The sequence below is a fragment of the Camellia sinensis genome, chromosome 5, assembly GCF_055761805.1.
Source record: "Camellia sinensis isolate YWXY chromosome 5, ASM5576180v1, whole genome shotgun sequence".
In the NCBI taxonomy this organism is placed as follows: domain Eukaryota; kingdom Viridiplantae; phylum Streptophyta; class Magnoliopsida; order Ericales; family Theaceae; genus Camellia; species Camellia sinensis.
Genome location: NC_138965.1, coordinates 144874483 through 144898164, shown reverse-complemented (window position 1 = coordinate 144898164; position 23682 = coordinate 144874483). Strand labels below are relative to the sequence as shown.

Below are 23682 nucleotides of genomic sequence, written 5' to 3'. Positions count from 1 at the left end.
ATTTGCAGCCTCACAATATTATGACATTGAAAAACTAAAATTCGAAATAAAGAATATTTTCACTTTCAGTCCACTGTTACTTTAATCAAAACATAGAGCATCGACCACATCTATTTAGAATATTAATTCACATTCATTCAATTGATCACATTTATAACTAGTTCCAATTCATAACAAGAGCCTCACACTATTATCACAAAATCAGCTATTTTGAATTAAAAACTTAAACTGAGAATATGTTCACTTTTTATACAGTATTCACATAATCTTCAAAACAAACATTCAACAGTCAAGTTTATTTACGAAAGCCAACCAAACAATATTAACACAAACAATTTCAAAAATTAAAATTTGAAACTAAGAATATTTTCACTTTCAATTCAATGTCACTTTATTCAAAACATAGAAGATTATTACTCAGCACTCAACAGTACAAACTGCTACTTCAAGAAATTTATGAATACGAAATTTTTACAATCACAAAGCAGCTACAAAAAATCATAAAGCCTCCTTACACGATTTCTTATTGTGATTGCCAACCTTTCCACATCTACTACAAGTAATTTGCCTTACTTTCTCACCATTCGAACGAATCCTCTTCTTATTTGGCCTTCCTGGTTGCTTCTTAGACAAAGGAGGAAGAACAACTTCACTATCACCATCAACATTACAATCTGGTTTCCAAATTGAAGGAACATGATATATGGGAAAAGAATAGGACTCTTGATAACTTTGAATATAGAAGTATTGATCAACAAATAAACTTAAATCATGTCCACTCTTTTGTATAGCACCAACTGCATGTGTACATGGAAACCCTTTCAACTGCAACTCGCCACAAGAACAAATTCGTCTACTAATGTCAACTGAAACAGATGGATGTGAATGCACCTCATAGACATCATTTCCAAATGAACTAACAATCCATGGCCTCGAAGTATTAAAACCATCATGCAACTTGGACACCATTTTAGGGCATATCAAACCATTCCATTTATTAACAAGTTCCCTCCTCTTAGCAATTTTTCTCATCAACTTAATTCTTACACTATCAATCAACTTTGTGATAGGCAAGTGGCGTTCCTCTTGTATCCACGAATTGAAAGATTCAGTTACATTTGACCATATCTCTCCAAAGCGTTGCCCTCGAAAATATGCATTACTCCAATGATCATATGGTATGTCATCTAAAAACTTTTCAACTCTTGACCCATCTTTAGTCTTTAACTCAACCAAACATTGATGAAATGTTTCTTCAGTTGGAGCATATGCACATTTCCCAAACAGAGTGATCAGCTTTTCTTTCAATCCATAAAACATACCACGCAAATGATGCCTCAAGTTCATCTTCAAATGATATAAACAATAAGCATGGACAGCCATTGGGAAAACCTTTGGCAACACTTCAACTAATCCAAGGTTACGATCTGACACAAATGTAGTATTTCGTTCTGGTGAAACAATTCTACTCAAATGCTCCAAAAACTAACGCCAGTTATCTTGATTCTCTGAGCCAACAACTGCAAAACAAACAGGAAAGAACCCTGCATGTACAAAACAGAAAAAACGAAAATATTCTATTATTCTTAGAAAATGGTAACACTTTAACATTCAAAATATCAAACACTAAAATGAATAACTAAAAAAATAAAAAATGCATATACAACAACAATATTATATAAAATTTAAAACATTCAATCATATTTCTAAACTGAGAACTTTCTCAATTTCAGAACAGAGAAAACAGATTTCTTATGTACCTTGATTTCCATCTTTTCCTGTAGCAACAAGTAAATTTCCTCTAAATCTTCCCTTCAAAAATGTGCCATCAAGGAATAAGAGAGGTCGACAATAATTAAATCCACTAATGGAACAATGAAAAGAAACAAATAATCTCTTAAACCGTTTAGTATCATCGTCACACTCAAACTCAATGTAGCTCCCTGGATTGCAACTCTTTGCAACATCCACATACCATCTTAACTGGTCAAATGACATTAAGTAGTCTCCAAAAATCTCACCTTTTGCTTTCTCTACCCCTAACCAAGCTTGATGATAACTAACTCTCAGCCCATACCCAAACTTAAAATCCCGAACAACATGAACTGGACGTGTCAATGGATTATCACGAACACCTTCAACAATCAAATCAGCAACTAAATCAGAACTCATATGAGGACGATTCATCATACGTACTTCAGCACCACATATGCGGACATTGTTCAACTTCCTTATATAAAAAAACCCATTAGCATTCTCCACTCTACCATGAACATTCCACATATAACCTTTTGTCTCTCTAAACAAACATTGTGCGGTAACACGAACTTTATCATTTTTAACAAATATGAACTCAAATCCACACTCAATAGAAAACTCCACCAATTCATTACGAAATTCAACAATTCTACCTTCAAATTTCTGTCCTACATTTGTAATAATAACTGCCTAACCAGCAGATAACAGTACTTTTTCCTTGTGTCGACAAAATGATGATAACATATCAACCTCTTCTTCAACCTCCAACCTCGAATTCCTTTTGGAGGATGTAGATGCTCTGTTTGACAAGTTCATAGACTTACTGCTGTAATGAGACAATGCAATATCACAAACTTCAAGATCCAACATTGACTCTCTTTCTCCATAATCCAATCTTTTGTTGAGATAACCACAGTCAATGGTTGAGTCTTTTACTCTCACAACAACATCAATACCCTTTGAATCAAAATGCATAACTAATGCCAACAACAAATCTAACTCCTCATTGTTGTCCAACGTACAATTAGGATGTCCAGGCAACGAGTAAGATAGACAAATATTATCAGATTGCAAATTATCCCATTTCAAACATAGCTTCTCAACCAACTGATCATATGTAACATTTTGATCAATCTTAATTGCAAATGTGCAACCATTATACTTGCACAACAAAAAAATAGGCACACTCGTACAACCTTCACTCATCTTTCAATCTAAACAAGAAAAAAAGATCGCATCAATAAAAACCAGAACAAATACTTCATAACAATACTAAGAACTTTCTCAGTTTTCACAAATACTTCATAACAAAAAGTACCAGAACAAAAAACTTCATAACAATACAAATATTTCACAAATCACGTTTTCAATTCATAAAATAAATAACCAAACCGAGAAATCATCCAGCAAATCACGTCTTCAATTCGTAAAAACAAAATTATTCAACATATTCTCATAAATAAATTCAATCAAAACTAAAGAAAATTCTAAAAAAAATAATATACAAAATCGAAACAATACATACCTATAAACCAGATCGAAGATCAAATATCGAGCAAATCAATTCTTCAATTTATAAATCGAAATCGCACATAACAAACTCCAATAGATTTCAACTCAAAAAGCGAACCAAACTAAGAAATCCTTCAAGATCCTTTCCTATTCGAATCAAAATCGAGAAATCAATTACGTATAATAGCGAACCAAAGCAATAAATCCTTCAAGATCGTTCACAATTTGAATCTTCAGCTACTTCCATAACTGATCTGTAAACTGATTTCTTTTTTTTTTTCTAGTAAATAGCGTGAATGGAATTTTATATACAGTTGTTCATGTTAAAGGGCAAACGCGTCTTTATACCTACAAATGGGCCTTATTGGTTCAAAATTTTTTTAATAGGACCTAAGCTACAACCAAACATATTGATAGGACTTTTAGGTAATTATCTCAATATTTTATTATATATAATTGACATCTCTAACATAAATGCAAATCTCTAACGTAATATTTTTTTATTTAGTTTTGCAATTTAGCAATAAACTCGAAAAAATTTAAAAATGAAAGGTTATAGTGAAACTTAAAATATGAAGGGTCAAAGTGGGATTGGGATTGGGATTGGGATTGGGGTTGGGGGAGGGGAACTTCAAAGAACAAATTGAAAAAATGACCAAAATAAATGGAAAAAAGTGTAATTTATCTAAATGAATATAATAAAATTATGTCATTAATTATAATTATTGGATTTTTAAATTTTTGTTTTTGTTTGTTTTTACCGATGATCTACATAGAACAATCTGCTGATTGAAGTGAGTCCATAACAAATAACTGGATTGTCTAGTTCATTTTGAGGATTGAAAACAACTCCAATCTAAATTTGTTTTCAAAAAACTTTCCCAAAAACAAAATTTCAAACAAAATTTATAAATAAATTTCATTTTTTTTCAATGACCAACAATAGAAAAAAAGAAAAAAAAAAAAAAACTACCAAATACGCTTTTGAGTAGCAGTTTGGTTATGTTTTTGTTTTCATTGTTCATTTTTTCTAAGGAAAATTAAAAAAAAAAAATTAATGTTTGACTATTGTAACAAAATAAACTCCAAAGTTTTAATTTTATTAATTTAAATCTCAAACTTTTGATTTATTTTAATTTAACTATCAATCTATTTTCGTTGAGTTTAATGACTAAAATGTCATTTTTCATCAATTTTACTTAACAAAAATAGACTAATTGTTTAGGTTGAAAAAAAATCAAAATATTAGAGTTTAAATTGATAAAATTAAAAAAATTTATCAAATTCTAAGTTTTTTATTTTATTTTTTGCAATTTTTCCCTTTTTCCAAAAAATGGTGAAACTTCAAAAAATCCACCGTTTTCTAATGGTTTTATTTTAAGCAAAAACATGTTGGAAAATTCAAACCCAATTTTTATTTTTCTTTTGATTTTTAAAAAGTTGATTTTTCAATAAAATATTTTTTAAAAATAATTCACCAAACAAATTTGTTCATTTTACGAATCATTTAGACCAGTCTAATATATTATTTGGGTTATCAATGGCCGGCCCATATGTGGGTCTGGGACATGAAGTTGGTGGTGAATCAATACAATAAACTGTGGTTAGCACTATCTCAACTTAGTATTAAATTGAATATTCTTAATCTGAAATTTGAATTTTCAATAATTTTAGCTTTATTTTCTGACCCATTCTTGAATAAAATGCAACTCACTGAGCTTGAGCAGATCTGAATATGGTCAACAATTCCTTTTTATTAAATGATCAATAACAAATAAATGTAACACTACAATTTATTTGTTCAACGAACACACAAAGTGTTTTTGCTCTTTAATTTTGAAAAATAATGGAATAAATGCAGCAAAATGCAGAGATGATTTGCAGCAAAAGATGGACGAAAATTGAAGTGAATCTGATCAAATGAGAGCTGGTCTATTTATAGAAGTAATGACACCCTTTAATTTTGAATTGAACAGGTAGCATACATGTTTGAACAGGTACTGTACCTGTTGGGTTTGAATTTAAACAGATAACCGAATCTGTTTGAATTTCAAATCTATTTGGGTGGATTTAAATTTGAACCGAATAGATTCGGTTTTGGACAGATCTAAACCTGTAAAGAATTTCTGAAGAGGTGCAAATAAAATTTTGAATTCAAAAATTAAAATTGGACATAATTTATTCTATCAAAAAAAATAAATAAATTGAATTCAAATATTTTTGGCCAAAAAAGATTAGTATTGGGTCGGACAAGCCCAACCCAACCTCACACCACGCACCCGCGCCCAACCCAGCCTAGCCCAGCCCACCTGACCGGACGGAAAGCGGCGGTGCGCGCGCGTGTGGTGATTTTTGGGTCCAATGGGTCTAGCCCATTTTGCCCATAACCTCCCTCTCTACAAAACTTGGGTACCCCTTAGGGCACACCCCAAGTTCCAATCCCATACCTTATAAACTCATTCAAACCCTCCCACCAAATCAATGTGGGACAAGCCTTATTTAAACCTTTAAGGATTTTCCACCAAAACTCCATTTCCATGGAGCATACTTTGGCTTCAATTTCTCATTCACTCGGTAATGGTTTTGAGCAACCAAATATACCACGTGAATCAAAATGCGGCATAGAACGCGTTACCACTTTGACCCGCCAAATTTGACGCTCGGGTCCCACTTAAATAATAGACCAAAGTTAGGAAAAAACTCTGGTTTTACCCAGAATTTTCCAACCATTTCTAACAATCCCCCACATGAATGGAATTTAATGACAACGGAAATGCAACAATATGCAGACTTCATCGAAAGAGTATAAGTCGAAAATATCTTGCATCAAGATAGGTAGCTTTCGGTCTTGAACCTTCCCTAGTGATATTCTAATTTAAACAACGCTGCTATAGCAATAAGCATACGAATGGATGTTATTCTTTTCACAGGGGATATGTGTCAAAATAGTCCAGACCTTCCTTTTGTCTGTAACCTTTTACTATAAGTCTTGCTTTATACTTGTCTATTGAACCATCTGCCTTCATTTTTCTCTTGAATATCCATTTATATGAGGTTTAGAATTTGGTGGAAGATCCACCAATTCCCAAGTATGATTTTGCATAATGGACTCAATTTCATTATTAATAGCCTCTTTCCACAAAGGTGCTTCAGGACCTATCATTGCTGCCTTAAAGTTTTGAGGTTCATTTTCTAACAGGTATGTTAGGAAATCTGGACTAAAGGATTTTGATGTTCTCTTTGTTGGAATTCACTTAGAGCAAGAATGTGATTAAAACCTATTACATCGAAGTCATCATAATGGTAACCCTACTTAGATGACTGAAGATCCTAAGAACTAAGTTCAAAGGGACAACTAAGTTATGTGTGGCTCGCCAGAAATCACTAAAGGAGTCTATCTCCTATCCATTCCTATGATGAGAGTGATATCTGCAACATGTGTTGTATGTAGGGGACTTAGGGTAAGCTATGCTTTTAATGATCACTTATATCTTGAAAACCCTAGAGGGGTATCTTTCAAGAGGAGTATTTAAGAGACTCGTAATAAGGATCACCTATATGAGTATAAAGGGGCGGCTTCTATGAGAATTGATAAGGCTAAATTTTCTAAAGCACTCATGAAACACCAGGACCTGCCCAAGGCCAAAACGGGCACAACTGTGAGAACTAAACTGTGTCTGGAGATATTATGTGTGAATTCTATTGTCTTGGCTTACGCAAACGGTTGAACAGTTCAAGGCATTACTTCCACTGATTAGCTAGTAAGTCTGATAGACTTTCACTAGGGAAGGTTCAAAGCTAAAAGCTACCTATCCCGATGCAGGATATTTCCTTAAATGTACTCTCTTTTTGTCTACATGTTGTTGCATGTCCTTTCCGTAAATTTCATTCATGTGAGGGATTGTTGGAAAATTTGAATTAAAATTTACTCCAATGATTGTGTCTCTTGAGATGAAAGGGTGTGTCCTTTTGAAGGATCACAACCTTTCTGAAGAGTCACATAGATGTCTATATATTCCATCTCCCTTACTTCATTTTGTATGGTGATTTGTCATTTTCTTCTTCACTTTGCATTATTCTTCATATTTCCCGAGTCTAATTTTTCTATTAAGAGAGTACATGCACAACGAAGTTCGCTAAGCTTACAATAGTAGTGCTGCTAGTGTAAGATATTGATCATTGTATCCTGGGAGATAGACGTCTATTAAATCCTAAGCACCGGTGGGAGGACGAATCTGTCTTAAGAAAAGAGTGTCACACACTCGACTCGATCAGGTTTTATTTATTTATGTATTGTAAGTTTTGTTCCGTTGTTTTGTCAATTTATTTCAGTTTTGATTTTACCCAAAAACCTTTTATATATTTTTAAATTATATTTCCTTTATAGTTTGGTACTATTTTTTCAACAAAATTCAATATACTCATGATATTAAATTATCACTTGACATATGATTTTCACTATTGAAATATAACTATCATTTGCAAAATTATTCTATATTGTCACATACATAGTGGATTGATCATATTCTTATACAATAATTTTTTATTGAATGATAATACTGTGTAATGATGTGATATTATATTGTAGTGAATTTTTACCCCCTCTCCACCCGAAGTTGTGCCTACACCTCACTTGGGTCATATAATAATTTTATCACTTTCATTGACATATTTCAAATTATTATTATTAAAGGGTCAATATAATTTTATCTTCATTCCTCACAAAATTTTAATGTAATTCATTCAATAGTACTTACAATTATTAACCTATTTGGCATCAAATTGATATTTTCCAATTTATCAATAGTATCATAAAATCATGATTCACCAAACAAAGTAGTTGATTTCAACAACCAAAAAGCTATTTACCTTATTACGATTGAAAGAAAGTAACATGTGCCATTTACTAACCGTTTTAGAAGACGATCACCAAACTGTCCCCAATGGACCACAACCTTACTTCTTCTCCTTTTTTATTTATTTATTTTATTTTTTGAGAAATAATAGATCTGCTTATTTGATTAAAAACAATCATAATTATATGGGGTGTCTCTTTATTCTGTGTGCACCTGTTTCAATGAGAATAAAATAATTTGTCCGTGACTAACAAAATTTTCAAATACCTGTTTCAAAATTTAATTATTTTTAATACGTCCATCATTATATCAAAATTACCCTTAACTATGATACACAACTCCTACTACCATCATCTCTACTACCATCATCACCTCCAAGTGCATTTTGCCACCCTCTTCTGCATCCACCCATCCCCTTTTCTACCCCGCCCAGCCCCTCTCCTACCTTCTTTGTCACCCTAAACGGCAAAAACTATATTTACAGCCCAAGTTTTCAAATTTTGCCCTATATTTCTTATATACATTATTATATATTTATATTTTTTACTATTATATACCTGTCTTTAGTGGTCGCTGAAATTCCTTTTGATTGTCGCTAACAACTATTTTATTTTTTATTTTTGTCAAAAATACTATAGTGAGGCCTCATTTTTTTAATGTTGTCAATTACCAACTTAAAATTTAATCTCCAAAAGAAAAAAAAAAAGAACGTACGTGTCAAATAATTGTCAACAAAGAAATTTTTTTTCATAAAAAAGGAGCATGATTTTGGTAGTTGGGGTGAGCCCACCATGCCCCTCTTTTGGTCTGTTATTCAATCACCAGAAGAACGTTCCAAAATCAATAATTGCTACAATGATTAAAATAATAAAGGAAAATTATGTCAATAGTTTCTGTATTTTACACAATGTGTCAATTTGGTCTATGTAATTTTAATTTGCTCGATTTTGCCATTTAATTTAACTGATTGTGTCATTTTAATCTAATAAATAACAGTTGTTAATTTAATTTAACGAACAATCAAACAATGTATCAATTTGGACCCTGTATTTTCCATAATGTATCAATTTAGTCCTTGTCAAAATCAAGAAAATTGGAACTACAGGGACTAAATTGACACATTGTGTAAAGTACAGGCACCAAATTAACACATTATTTGACTTTCCATTAAATTAATTTAACAACCGTTATTTATTGGACTAAAATGACACAATCCGTTAAATTAAGGAGCAAAATCGAACAAATTGAAACTACATAGACTAAATTGACACACCGTGTAAAGCACAAGGACTATTTGCATAATTTACCCAAATAATAATAATAACTTTTATAATTTTTTCTTATCTATATTAAAGCATTTCCAATAGTCACTAAATGGTTCATCAAATTTAAAATTTGATGAAAAATTCACTTTTTATTATTTCAACTTAGCCCTAAATCTTTCATCAAATTCAGAACTTCTCAAATCTTTCATCAAATTGAAGATGAATGTGCCTTTCATCAAATCACTAAGAGCATCTCCAATGCACTAGGCATATAATACTTGTTAGTTAAAATGCCTAGTGTGATTCACTTTTTTCAATTCCAATGCACTAGGCATATGATTAGGCATTTTGCCTCAACTCATATTCACTAGCTACATGTAGCTAGCCTTCAATGCTAGGCAAAATGTATTCAATCACTAGGATCATTTCCCTCCATCTTTGTTGTTGACGTGGCATTCTATAAAATTAATAATATTTGGATAAATAGCTAAAATAAAGAGCATGGTTGGAGTAAAAACATAAAACAGTTGATAGGCAAAATAAAATATATACTTTATAGTAATATTTAGATAGGTAAAATGCCTATTACCGTTGGAGATGCTCTTATATCCGTTGGATTTTTACCCCCGAATGTCCCCGGATGACCACCTCAAGACACAAATTTATGGAAAAATTACACTGGTCGGTCAATCGGTCAAACATCCACCTAGACGTTCGCCTGGTCAACCAGTGTTTTGATGAAGTCTTAAAAACCTCCGTTGGAGCACTTGATATTAAATGAAACTTTTACTCAAATTTTTACTCAAATTTGATGAAAAAAATATGAACGGTTGGAGATAGGGGTGGGCGCGGGTCGGTTGCGGCCACGGAACTTCCAATCCGCCATCCGTTCGCCAGATTGACGGATTAGAGAAAATCAATCCGCATCCGTCCGCTTATCCGGTGGATGTGGATTAAGCAGATTGGCGGTTTGGAGGATGGATGCGAATCGGTTTGGCGGTTTAAAATTTTATAAATTTTCAACATAATTCAATTTGTGCACTTCCTCAACAAAAAAAAAAAAAAGAAGAAGAAAGTATTACAGTTAATGACTTAAAAAAATATTACAATTGCTGCATGCCTCATCCAAAGCAAGAAAGTTTGAAACTTTAGAATATTACAATCACTGTATGCGTCATCCACATACTACAATCACAGCATGTCTCATCTACATAAAGTATTACAATCTGTGGTTCTTAAAATATAAAATCAATTCAACCCACTAAAACCATAAACAGAGTAGTAGTAGAGATTGAATGTCTCTGTGTTGTTACATCTATATCTATATATATTTTTGAAAACAAAAACCAACCAGCATATATCATATTTTCTATTTATTATTTTTAGAGATAGATTTAAAAACCAAAAAATAGAGATAAATAATACGTTTATTTTTTTCAATTCAAAAAAGATATTCAAGTTAAAAAAAAAAATTCAACAGAATATTTAAAGTCTTTTTAAATTGAAAATACAAACAAAATATTTAAACAAGCTGAAAACACAAAGTCTTATAAATTACTAGGGGTGTTCGCGGTTTGGCGGTTCGATTGCGGCCAAAGGAATCTCAAATCCGCCATCCATCCGCCAGATTGGCGGATTGGAGAAAATCAATCCGCAACCGTCCGCTCGTTATCACGCATCCGGCCAAAATACTACGGATCGGTTCGGTTCGGTCAGTTTTGATGGATCAGTATATTCGCTGCTCACCCCTAATTGGAGATGCCCTTAACATTGTATATTTTGAAATGGATAATGTTTGAAATTTTTTTATTTTATTTGTTAACTTGTATATATTTTTTTATGGAGGTAAGTGGTGGTTTGTACTTTTTTTTTTTAAGTAACTTTTTAATTTTTTATTAAAATATGTGTAAAAGTAAGAGTGACTGGAAAGAAATTTTGACTTTTTGATGTTTATTGATTTTTTGACAACTTTAATGACTTTTTAACTTTCAAACTAAAGTGAGAATTTGCCGAACGGGGCCTAATTAGACAAATGGTTCTCAAAGTAGTGTTCTGTTACAATTTAGTTTCCAATATTTTAATTATTTCATTTAATCTCGAGAATATGCGATCAGTTACACTTTAATCTCTAGCATCAACACCTTTCAAAATCAACAATGGGGGAAAGAGTATTTGTAGAATTATAAAAAATAAAATTAAAAAAAAAAAACGATTTGGCTTCTCTTAAGTTGAGATCTCAATTTGACAGACCGCTTGGACTTAGTAGACTCATTTTGGAATCAATTTCGATAATTTGAACCGTTTACTTTTTTCAAATTCATTGAGTAGAATTTTCATGCAAAAAATTAAAATGATTGAACATTGATAGTTATATATTTGAATCATATTTATTTTAAAAAAATGGACGACAAATATAATTTCAATAATAACCATCCATTTTTTATCATATAAATTTGATTCAAACATATAGCTATCAATATCCGATCATATTGATTTTTTGCATGAATATTCTACTCAACGAGTCCTAAAAAATGACGGTTCAGATCATCAAAATAGGACCTAAGGTAGACTCTACAAATCTCTCAAATTCTCTCAAGTTAAGATATCAACCTGAGAGAATCTCAACCAAAAAAAAAAAAAAAAAAAAATACAACTAAAATGAAAGATGAGAGACAAAAGATTAAGAAAATACATATTTTAGAGACTAAAATAAAACAAAAAACATATTTTAAGAAAAAAGGAATACTACAAATTGCATACTTTGAGACTATCTTAATGTTGTTTATATTTCATGGAAAAGTGAAACTGAGTTTTAGTATGTTTAGACTTATTTATTAAGATTTTAAAGAATTCGAGTTCGAACTCAATAAAAATTTAATGAACCGTGCTTGAGTTGAGTTGGCTTAGACTTATTTGACTCGAGCTCGAACCTGTTCATGAGCCTTAACGAGCCAAAAAATTTATAAATTCATATTTGCGTATGAGACTAAAGTTACAATTAAAATTTTGATTATACAATTATACAAACAATATATATAAACATTTAAAAAAAAAAGTCAATATTTTATCAAAATAATAATATCTACTACCACTATAATATAAATGTACTATCTATAATTAACTATTATTTACATTTACATTTCTTAAATATATAAATAAGATATTTATCTTATTTTTTATACATATTTTTACATTGTTTAATAAATAAATAATAAATATTAAACGAGCTGAACTTTAGAATAGCCCCGTTTGGTAACGCTGTGGAAAAATGATTATAGATTATACCTTAACAGAATATAACTTATAGTTGTGAATATAAGCTGTTAACTTGTTTAGTACAGCTGTGAGATTAATGGATTTAAGCAGCAGAGTAGTGTTTGATTGATAAGTTATAAAATAACTTTTTGCTGTGTAATTGTCCTTTTTGCCCTGATATGATATAAAAATGATTATTTTGTCATTTTTTTTTTCATTTTTAATTAAAAAAAATTATTTCATTAATAAAAGTTAATATAATTAGTATTACATAAATTATTATTTTCATTTTTTCATTATAAATTAATTAGTATAAAATTATTTCATTTTTTTATTATAATTTTTTTTCATTTTTTCATTATAAATTATTATTTTCATTTTTTCATTATAAACCAAGGCTTCGCGATGAACCAACGCCGGAGAGAGAGAGAGAGAGAGAGAGATATAGAGAGAACAACTCGAAATCTTAGCCAGAAATTATCACCGGAAATCGCCTCTCATGCCACTGGAAATCGTCTCTCACGCTCTCTCTCTCTCTCTCTCTCTCTCTCTCCGGATGCGAACAGTGTTTTTTGTCAAGTTTATATAGTGGTATTTTGGTAATTTTTGAATTTTTAAAGAGACATTTAAGTCATTTCACCTTTCCACAACCAACTGCGCGCATAAGCTAAAAGAAAAAGCACTTCTGAGGCAGCTTACAACTTTTAGTTCAAAATCAATTAATTTAAGTTATAATCTATCTCTCACAAGCTCAACCAAACACTTCAAAATGACTTATTTTAAGCCAAAAGCTGATTTAAGCTGTTTATAAGCTGTGCCAAACAGGCACAATGTTTGGGCTTGTTTATTAAAAATTTAATGAGTTCGAGTTTGAACTCAAACGCTAGAAAAAATTAACGAATCGAATTCGAACGAGTTTTACCGAGCCGAGCTCTACATATTGATTTTGGATGCACTAACACCAAGAATTAAAATGTAATAAATTACATAAAATTAAAGATGATTAAATTTTTTTTAGTGAATTTAAAATAAAAATAGTAATAAACTTTTCACTTCAGGTTCTACTCTATTAGACGGATCAAAAAAGTATTTTGTTTTTTTGATAAAAAAAAGTATACTACAGACCAAGTTTTCTTTTTAATTTTGTTTTTATGTTAATAAACTATTTTTTTGGATTTTTAAAAAAAAAATCTTATTGCTTTTCAGATCCTTCTAGGTTAAATAGTCAAAAAAAAAAAAAAATATTTTGACACATTTTTAAAAAAAAAGAAGAAAATGTGATTTTTTAGGAAAATTATTATTTAGTGAAAAAATGTGTAATATTAATTATTAATATTTATTACTTTTACGTAAATATTTTTCACTAACACCATGCCAATAATTTTTTTTTCTTTCCCCAAAGACTTGTATTAATTTTCTTTACAATTACGATAAATCAATATTAATAAATTGCAAATATATCTATTAAGATTTATTTAAATATGATTTACAATTTTAAAAATTACATCCCGTTATTTAAAATTTTTAATTTTATAACAAATGACTATTTTTATTAATAAAATAATAAATTAATTAATAATTTTTAATGATGTCAGAAATTTATTTTAATTAATAAATAAAATAATTTTATTATTGTATAAAAAAGTAATTAAAATTTTATTTTTTTAATTAATTTTATTTGATAAAGAAGTATTTTTAATGTTTCAAACAACAGGCCATTCATATTTTACGTAACTTTCAAAAGTGTATTTATAATTATCTAAAAAAAAAATTTATTTTATAATCGCAGAAGACGCCTCCACGAACGCTGCCAATATTTGCTCCGACACTCCCTCCACTCACTCTCTCTCTCTCTCAAATCTCCGTAAACGCGCAATGTTTAACCACCTCTTTTAAGAGTCTCATCGCTCTCTCTCTCTCTCTTTAGAGCTACTTCGTCTTCTACCGCTGCAACGTTACAGCTTCGTCGCTTGCGCTCGAATGTCGAAATCCGCATTGCGCTTTCTCTCTCTCCTGGACACAGCTCGTGAGTCGTGATTTCTGTACTTCCACACTTCCACATTTTCCAGGTGATTTTTTCCCCTTTCTCTTCTATTTTTTCTGTGAATCTGTTGAATGTTAAACCTTTTTTTATTTTATTTTATTTTAATCTTTTGATTATTCTTTGTACTGGTGAACTATTTCGGAACGGCGTATGTAGTTTTGCTTCAATTTCTCTGCTTTCATTTCTCTAGTGTTTTGGTCCTGCATTTTCCGTTTTCTGATTTTACTTGGGAATTCAGTATTTTACGTGTAATTTTGTGCTGTTTCCATTCTGTTTCTTGCTTAATTTCTTGATTTATCAAATATTGCATCATTTATTTATTTATTTATTTTTGGCTGCGAAGAGGCATTTTGTTTTCTTCTTTCTCTTTCTCTCATTATTATTATCATTAGTTTTTGGATTTTGGATTTAATTATACGTTTTTTTTCTGAACTCTTCGAAATTCGTGGACTGTAACCGCTTCTTTAGTAAGATATTTTGCTTCTCTCTCTCTCTCTCTCTCTCCACTTGCTTCATGAATTTTGGCTGTAGTTAATTTTAACATTTATGCATTTATCGAAAATATATTTGAAATGTTATTTGAATTCTAGTACTCCTTGCATTCTTGTACTCAACCTTGGTTAATCTTAGGTTAATTATTTATTTATGCATTTATTAAAAAATGTTTTTGAAATGTTATTTGAATTGTGGTGTTGTTAAGATCCTTGCATTCTGGTACTCAACCTTGAGTAAAATCTTAGGTTAATTATTTTGCTTGATTATATCAATGCTTATACTTGAGCAATGTGGCAGAGATACATCTCTCTATATACACACACTCACATTTGAACGCTTTTAGTTGTATTTCCGTGGTTTTGAGAAGAAACTAGTGTTCTTAAACAGTAATAAACATTCGCTATTTGGTTTCAAAAAATCAGGGTTCTATCTAGGTTTATCATATTCTGTTTGGTTACCCACTTTTATTATAATCTTGGCATTCTTTTAAGTTTGTCCAAGAAACATTGTCGGCTTAGATGGATAAGCATTTGTTATGTAACCTCACAAATAATGCAGCTTTCTTTTGCTACCATTTTCAAATTATTCTTATGTGTTCAATCTGTGGAAAAGTTTGTTGGTTTTCTTGCTTTTGATTGTAACTTATGGTTGTTGGAATTTGGAAATATGTGACAGGACTGAAGCATTTTGGGCTCTAACCCTAGTAGAAGACTAATCAGTTGCTAAATGGAGCAGTACGAAATACTAGAGCAAATTGGGAAGGGGGCTTTTGGCTCTGCCGTTCTTGTGAGGCATAAGGATGAAAAAAAGAAGTGAGGATAATAGTGACATATTCTTCTTTTGCTATTGTTGTCTTCGAGCCATATATCTGTGTTATATTAAATATTAATGAATGATGAAAAGATGAATCATGCTTTATTTATATATATATTAAACTTTTTTATGTGCAATTGGTTTGATCATTTCCCTTGTCCAAATGTTAAGGTATGTGTTGAAAAAGATTCGTCTTGCCCGCCAAACTGATAGGACCCGTAGATCTGCGCACCAGGAGGTTGGTAATTTTTTTTTCTTTATTATTTCTGCGTTTGTATTGTCATTATTCTTTTTGAAATGAATTACAAAAAAAAAAAAAAAATGAAATGAAAAATTTGCTATTAATAATAATATTATTATTATTTTTAATTGGGTTAAGGTGAGTTTTTTGTTTTTTTGGATCTTTGGAACAGTTCTCAAATTTATTAGGGTTGGTATAACAATATTTAAGAAGAACTTTATGTTAAATTGTCTGGTATAAAAATGAAAAAAAATTTACTCTAAAATGGGAAGTTAAATTCACTAACTTACAAAAACTACCAACACTTTATAAAGTGTATTTATTACAATAAAATATAGAAACCTAGCTAAAATATGGTTGGAGAATTAATTAAATGTCAAATGAAGAGCATTTAAGTGCTATGCACACAATTGCGCATACTTATCATTAATTAGCATGTAGACATTTATACTTTAGCTGGTTTTGCTACATGCTGAACTTTTGCTGTGGTGTTTATCTAGGACATTGTCAGATTACTAGAGTAGAGTACAGACTAATATTTTTCTTTTTCTTGCACTATGTAGATGGAGCTTATTGCCAAAATGAGGAATCCGTTTATTGTGGAGTATAAAGATTCTTGGGTAGAGAAGGTCAGCAGATATTATATCTCTTATTATTGATGTTGTTCGATTGACATTGGTATTTTCTTTCATCTTTTGTTTTCTGATGGTCTAATAGGCTACCTGAATGTCTCTATTCTATTTGTTTTTGTTCTTTCCTTCCTGTTATGCTGATATTGCTTTAATATGCTTCATTGTTTAACCCAGTTGATCATTGGTCTTATCATTATGGAACTTTACTACTTAAATGCCATCATTTATGGATACTTCTCTCTCTCTCTCTATATATATATATATAAATACAATTTTGTGTAGTTCTCTGAATCCAACATGTGTTTTCCTCTGCTCACCTAGGTTATGAAAGTTTTGAGAAGCTAATTAAGCAATGTCATGAATTAAAACTGTTACAGTGACTTTCCTCTTTTATTTATTTTTTCAGTGTGTATTTTGCATCATGTAGATCTGATGTTATGATTTTGCGAAAGGTGGTCTACATGGCAGAAAACCAGAAATGGTAGAAGTTCTGATGGCCCTCATTAGTCTTAATGGGTAGTTTTAAGCCAGCAGTGAAAATATTTTATTCACATTGACATATTTAGTTGTATGCCAATTTACCTGGTCCAATTTTAAAAGTTTTACTTTGTTTTACCTGTTGCATTGTTTGGCCAGTTGTGCTTTCTTAATAGTTTTTCAATGCACTTCAGAATAGTCGCATATGCTCTGTCATTTTTTGGATGTTACAATTGACAATCTCATTTTCTTGGCTCTCAGGGCTGCTTTGTATGCATCATTATTGGTTATTGTGAAGGAGGAGACATGTAAGTGACTTTTCTTGCTAAAACTGCAATACTTGGCTTAATCCGTTTAGTTGGGCTGAAACTTTACATGCAATCTATATGACGTCATCTTTTTTGCTACTTTGTCTTTTACAGGGCAGAAGCTATAAAGAAAGCAAATGGTGTTCTTTTTTCAGAAGAGGTTGTTTTATATTTCTAGTATCTTAGTATCACATTTATTTTGTTTCGTTTTTCTTCTCTGTTGTCGCAATCTAGATTGTACTGCATTCTACTTCCCACCTCTGCAGTTTTCAGTTTGTATCAGCTCACAATTTCTTTGTTCACTGATACATTGATGTTAAATTGTTTATAGAAGCTGTGTAAATGGCTTGTTCAATTGCTTATGGCTCTTGACTACTTACATGTGAATCATATTCTTCATCGAGATGTTAAGGTAAGTTGCATCTAACTGTATACTTAAGGATTTATAAATTATCTTTCTGAAATTTCTGAAATTGCATGTTACTGACAGTCTTGTTCTTTCAGTGTTCAAATATATTCTTGGCAAAAGATCAAGACATACGTCTTGGTAAGTGATATGTTTTCTTTCCTTAATATTCTTGAGAGGTGTCGGTATTTTGCTGAATCACCATTGATTAATCCTGTTGCAGGTGATTTTGGACTTGCTAAGATGTTGACATCAGATGATCTTGCATCCTCTGTAAGTCTTGTGGTTAACATAACATAACTGGTTCATTTTTCAAGTTTCAACTTTTGCATTAATTTTATTGTTCAAGATTTCTTTTTCGTAACTCAGGTTGTAGGAACTCCAAGTTATATGTGCCCTGAGCTTCTTGCTGACATACCTTATGGCTCTAAGTCAGACATTTGGTCCTTGGGTAAGTATATACACAAATATCACATAAATACATATATAAGTGATAATGCAATCATGAATGCAAGTTGCAACTTGGCATATTTGTAGTTTATCTAGCTGAATGTACACTTACGGATCTTATGCTTGTATTATCAGGATGTTGTATATACGAAATGACTTCTCATAAGCCTGCATTTAAAGCATTTGTAAGTTTCAAGAACTCTGTTTCTGACAGAATTATGTGGTAACGCTTTCTTGTGAGTGTCCTGTGGTAAATGTTCTGTTAGTTGGTACTGAATATAGTTGAAACTGACCATGGATATGGCTATATGGATATGGCTATTTTGCTATGTAACTTTGTGAACAATACATGTGATAGGGTCATATAAAAACATGATTCATAATTTTAAATGCAATATATATTGCAGTTTACAAAATGGGGCTCAAGTATTTTTGCCGTTTTGTGACACAAGAAGGCTCATTTCTGTATCAGATTTTGGGAACTCTGTCTCTCTTGTTGGTTATATTTGGTTTAATTTTTTGGCAGTATGCACATTGTGCTGTTGTGAACTTTGCCTTGTTGAGGGAATTCATTTGTTGCCTGCCTTTAGTACTCACAAGTTGTGTGACTTGGTAGACATTTTGAAAACTATAGGTCAAACAGTAATTTCTGAAAAGTTGGGGGGGAGGGTGGGGCTGTCCCTCATCCAATGCTAGCTCTGCTTTTGTCAGTTTGTGTGAAAATGTTTGGTCTTATGGAGGTGAGGTAGGGATAAAATCTTGTTTTTTTGGCTGGGTCCTAGCCTCGATTGTGGAGGCTCAGGCGACACAACCATTAAATAGATACATTGCCTTCTGAACATCTGGTATCATTGATCTGCACTAGTGAAAGGTCTTTTATTATTTTCCCTTTTGGCTCTTTCTGAGAAACTGCAGAACCCATGGTATTCTTTTGGGCAAGTATTATTGAAAATACTTGTAATACACTGGATGGTTTGACTTTGAGCAACATAAATTGCCATGCTTATGCTTTTGGTTTTGGGACAGGACATGCAAGCGCTGATCAACAAAATAAATAAGTCTATTGTGGCACCACTTCCAACCAAATACTCTAGTGCATTGTGAGTCATTTTCCTTGTGTTACGTAATTATTGTGGCTGTTCATGCAATATCTTTCTTGTTATCTTGGTTCTTCTAGTTTGTATATTTGGGGACTCTCTTGTGCCTTACACCATTAGAGTTGATGTATGGCAACTTATTGAAAAGATAAGATAGTGTAAGAGGATAACAAAAGATGAATGAATATCCTAGTTTTTTATGCCTATGAAATTTTAGATTTTTCCTTGTGAGGAGTAGTGTTCTTATTTGTATATTGTGCCCTTTAATTAGTGTCTTAATCTAATCTTTGCTCTATTTCTGTTTTCCAGTCGGGCCCTCATCAAAAGCATGCTGCGGAAAAATCCAGAACTTCGGCCGAGTGTATTTCCTGTTCTTTATTCTTTTTTTTTTACACTTTATGAAAATGTTTTACGTAGGAGAAGCATTAATATAAGCATATGAATGATTTGCCATGGCCTTAGCTAATCTAAATGATTCCTAATTCATTAAATAGGACTCAGCTAGTTGTGGTTGTTATAGCTAATATATTGCCATTCATAGTCATCAGCATAAGCCTTTTCTAGTAAGTTTCACTAATAATTTTAAATCCCTGTAATTTATCTTCCAAAATTCTAAGCCAAGACATGTTTAATGTACTTAGTGGTTTTATATTTCAATTGGATTTAACTTTTGGAATGTATATATATGAATTAAGAAATAAACATATATTTGCTATGCTGTTGTTTGTCTGCAAAGAAAAAGCTGAAAATAATATTTGGTAGATTGCAATGCAAAAATGATATCGTACTGCAAATAGAGAAGCATGACTTTGTTTGTAATCATCATGGTAACTGTAAGGATAGTAGTCATAGGTCCTTGATGGTCGCTGTGGTTCTAGATGTGATGGGTGTGTCAATAGTGAAGTGCCTGTGGTAGTATGGAATAGAGTGGTAATAATGATGTGATGTGTTGTATTGCAAATGGCATCAATAGATGTGTCATGGTGATCCTGGTAATGTAGTTTTGATATAGATTGACATGTATGGCTGTTTCATAACCTCTATGGTGGTGATAGTAATCAATGATTTTATGGTTGTAGTATTATGAGGAAAAAAAATCAGGGTTAGGCCATTGATGGTGGTGGTAATAGAACTATTTGTCTCAACTAAATGCAATTTTTTGTATTTTTGCTTCCAAAAAATTTAGCTCTTAATTCCAATGCCAAATATGAGTTTTTCTTGCCCCTCTATTCTTTTTACAAAATCTATTGTTTTTTTAAAAAGCTATCCAAATACTATACTAAAGGGCCTTTGTGGTCTCAAAAGCAAAGTTCTTTTTACTTTGGCTCTCAAAACCAAGAAAGTAATTTCAGAGTACTTAAATAAGTAAGTCACATGGCACGATTTGCATAGCAAATTGGAAGTGTCCAGAAGCTCTGAAAGAAGGTTGACCGCCTTCTAGTGTTTTTCCTTTATTTGTTTTGGGTTTGTCTATTTTGAGACTTTAATTGTGTTTGTTTGCAGGCAGCAGAGCTTCTAAGGCACCAACACCTCCAGCCTTATGTTCTGAAGGTTCATCTCAAACTTAATAGCCCCAGGCGCAACAGCTTACCAACCCATTGGCCTCAAGCTGACTACATAAAGAAAACTAGATTTGTGGAGCCAGAAGATATTCCTGTTTCCACGTACAAAGAAAAATGGCATTCATTCGGCAATAACAGGACCTTGAATCCAAATATTACTGGAGCTGAGCGAGATTCCTCTTTTTCTCAGAGAAATCAAAGCACTCCAAGTTATTTGAATAAAAAGATAGCAGAATTGTCTGTTGAATGCATTCATGAAGAATCGGACTTTGGTAGAAAAATTATTTCAAAGGCTTCAAATTTTGCCATGACTCCAAGATTGACTCCGACAAAAGATTCTCCCACTCCTAAGAAGCAAGCAGAACTTTCAAAGAACCGAGTATCAGTAAGTTACATTAAACTAATCAATTTTATCTATTTTATTATATAAAGCACACAACTCACTTTGGCACAACATGAACAACTTTTGAAGCTTTGTCACACTTTTTACATGCCTAAACTACCCATAAAACTAACAGGTTCTTTCTTCTCTCTTTGATAATAAGGGTAAAACAGTAACGTGTCTTTTGAAAAAGCTCACTTAATCCATGATGGGAATAGTTCTAACTATCGATTTGGTTACAAAGTCTCTCGCTATATTGTTGGTAAAATCATAGCATTTTAGTTTTAGAAGAATTTAAATAGTAAGTTCAGAATGAGGGATTTTTTTTTTTTGTGGGGGAAGTGAAGATAAATAAGTGTAGTAAAATGCACACATGTAGTGTGTGGAGACATTTCTAGTACTTATTAATACATGCATGTGCGTCTTTGTGTGTGTGTACACGTTAGTACATTTCTAGTTTCTATGAATAGCCAAGGTGTTATCTTTATTGACACACTTTACTCTTTTTGTTAGGGCTGGGTTAAGCTCTTTCACAACTATGGAAATCTTGTATGTCTAGAAAGCAAGATCCAATAAAGAAAAAATAAAAAAATAAAGATAAAGACTACGCATAACAATTTGCATGAAAATGCTTGTTCATTTCAACTGAGTTTACAGAAGGATATGATATTGAAGGTAGGAAATAATTTTCCTTGAATATGTCTAGCTTTCTATTGGATTGGTGTACTGTAATTGGTACTTGTAATGAAAAATTGAACTTCGTTAACTAAACAAGTTCTAAACTAAATTGATTCGAAACTTGTAGTAGGTTAGACTTAATTGTAAGTAAATTGATGAGTCACTGACATACGATGATAAAATGATATCTTTTGCTTTAAACTAAGAAGCATAGATATTAGATACACACGGCACGACACATACACACTGACATGCAAAATTTTTAAAATTGGTTGGACATGATACATGAGGGACACAAATATATATTTATTATATATTATATATATGAATATTTTATTAAAGCAGCAGCTTATTTGTGGGCTTATTTTACAATTTTGGAGCTTTGAAACTGCAATTTCTCCATTTTTTAAAGGTTGCATTCTTAGATCTTATATGCTTGCACTAGCAGTTTCCAGCTTCTCAAAAACCAGAAAAAAAATCCGTTCATGCAAATCGCAGAGCATCTTTGCCATTGCCGATGAGATCCAATCCCTGTGTCGGTATCCTTGACTGCATAAAGTCTCCAGATGTTTCTGTCAATTCTCCTCGAATTGACAGGATGGTTGAATTTCCATTAGCCTCATACGAAGACTCCGTCATTCCCATCCGAAGAATTTCATCAACCTCTGCACAAGGTTCCTCCACCTCGCCACAAGGCGATCAATCAATCATGAAGGACAAATGTACGGTGCAGGTGTTAGAAAGAAACTTTGGCCGATTAAGTTTTGGCAAAATTAAGTTGGGTGGAGAGGATGGAAGTGAGTGCTCAGACCAAAATGCGACAGCTGGGGCAACGAGCCGGACGTTGTCAGACTTGCAGCGTCGTCCATTTGACATGTCCTCATACCAGCAGCGAGCTGAAGCTTTGGAAGGGTTGCTTGAATTTAGTGCAAGACTGCTGCAAGACAAAAGGTACAATGAACTGGGGGTGTTGTTGAAGCCGTTTGGACCAGGGAAGGTTTCTCCTAGAGAAACTGCAATTTGGTTGACAAAGAGCTTCAAGGAAAACATACTCAATCCGGAAGATCAATACCAATGAATGGCTGACACGTGTGCTGTGTTCAGTCCGGTAATGAAATTTAGAGGTTTGCTGATGAAGTTTTTACACGGGTAGAAATTGATGTTGTAGATATATACTAGTGAGGTGATTTTTTGTTTTTTGGCAATTTCCCATGTTTGCAATTTTATCCTTGCATTTGCCCAAAAGAATTTCAAATTTCTTTCTCCTTAGTATTAGTTTCACCTATTTCAAACGTTTCCGAAAGTACGAGTTGACTGCCTCAATGAAAATTAGGATGGGTCAACTGGCATGACTTCAGGACGGTTTTTGTGAATTTTTTTGTGTAGCCTAGCATTGTTGGTTGCTTGAAGCAAATCTATTTTTATTAATTAAATATCTTGACTTTCATCTA

At 32.0% G+C, this 23682-nt stretch overlaps 2 protein-coding genes across 4 annotated transcripts; one reads left to right on the top strand and one right to left on the bottom strand.

The window, feature by feature from the left end:
• Nucleotides 1–498: 498 nt before the first annotated feature.
• Nucleotides 499–2283, bottom strand: LOC114291923 (uncharacterized). The gene is made up of 3 exons (XM_028235810.2): nucleotides 1761–2283; nucleotides 1491–1544; nucleotides 499–1427 (listed from the first exon to the last, which is right to left on the bottom strand). The coding sequence occupies exons 1-3, from the start codon at nucleotides 2281–2283 to the stop codon at nucleotides 499–501; spliced, it is 1506 nt and encodes a 501-aa protein (XP_028091611.2).
• Nucleotides 2284–14454: 12171 nt separating this feature from the next.
• Nucleotides 14455–23682, top strand: LOC114267185 (serine/threonine-protein kinase Nek2-like). 3 transcript variants are annotated; one of them, XM_082869945.1, is made up of 15 exons: nucleotides 14455–14715; nucleotides 15861–15997; nucleotides 16170–16236; nucleotides 16803–16868; nucleotides 17610–17656; nucleotides 17771–17816; nucleotides 17988–18068; nucleotides 18161–18203; nucleotides 18286–18335; nucleotides 18432–18513; nucleotides 18648–18697; nucleotides 19539–19612; nucleotides 19919–19970; nucleotides 21113–21556; nucleotides 22680–23682. In XM_082869945.1, exons 2-15 carry the CDS (start codon nucleotides 15912–15914, stop codon nucleotides 23307–23309), a joined length of 1818 nt encoding a protein of 605 aa, XP_082726071.1. In that variant the 5' UTR covers nucleotides 14455–14715; nucleotides 15861–15911; the 3' UTR covers nucleotides 23310–23682. The 3 variants fall into 3 exon arrangements, with proteins under 3 accessions (XP_082726071.1, XP_082726070.1, XP_082726072.1); XM_082869944.1 differs by having other exon boundaries at nucleotides 22677–23682; XM_082869946.1 differs by lacking the exons at nucleotides 14455–14715; nucleotides 15861–15997 and having other exon boundaries at nucleotides 16803–16917.

Excerpts from the sequence above, each read along its gene's own strand:
- LOC114291923 (XM_028235810.2), bottom strand. The coding sequence starts at position 2,283 with ATGTGGAATGTTCATGGTAGAGTGGAGAATGCTAATGGGTTTTTTTAT. Across the intron at positions 1,545-1,760 it reads AGGAAAAGATGGAAATCAAG|GGTTCTTTCCTGTTTGTTTT; the intron begins GTACATAAGAAA and ends TTGTACATGCAG. Across the intron at positions 1,428-1,490 it reads AGAGAATCAAGATAACTGGC|ATCGTAACCTTGGATTAGTT; the intron begins GTTAGTTTTTGG and ends CATTTGTGTCAG.
- LOC114267185 (XM_082869944.1), top strand. The coding sequence starts at position 15,912 with ATGGAGCAGTACGAAATACTAGAGCAAATTGGGAAGGGGGCTTTTGGC. Across the intron at positions 16,237-16,802 it reads GTAGATCTGCGCACCAGGAG|ATGGAGCTTATTGCCAAAAT; the intron begins GTTGGTAATTTT and ends TGCACTATGTAG. Across the intron at positions 19,971-21,112 it reads ATCCAGAACTTCGGCCGAGT|GCAGCAGAGCTTCTAAGGCA; the intron begins GTATTTCCTGTT and ends GTTTGTTTGCAG.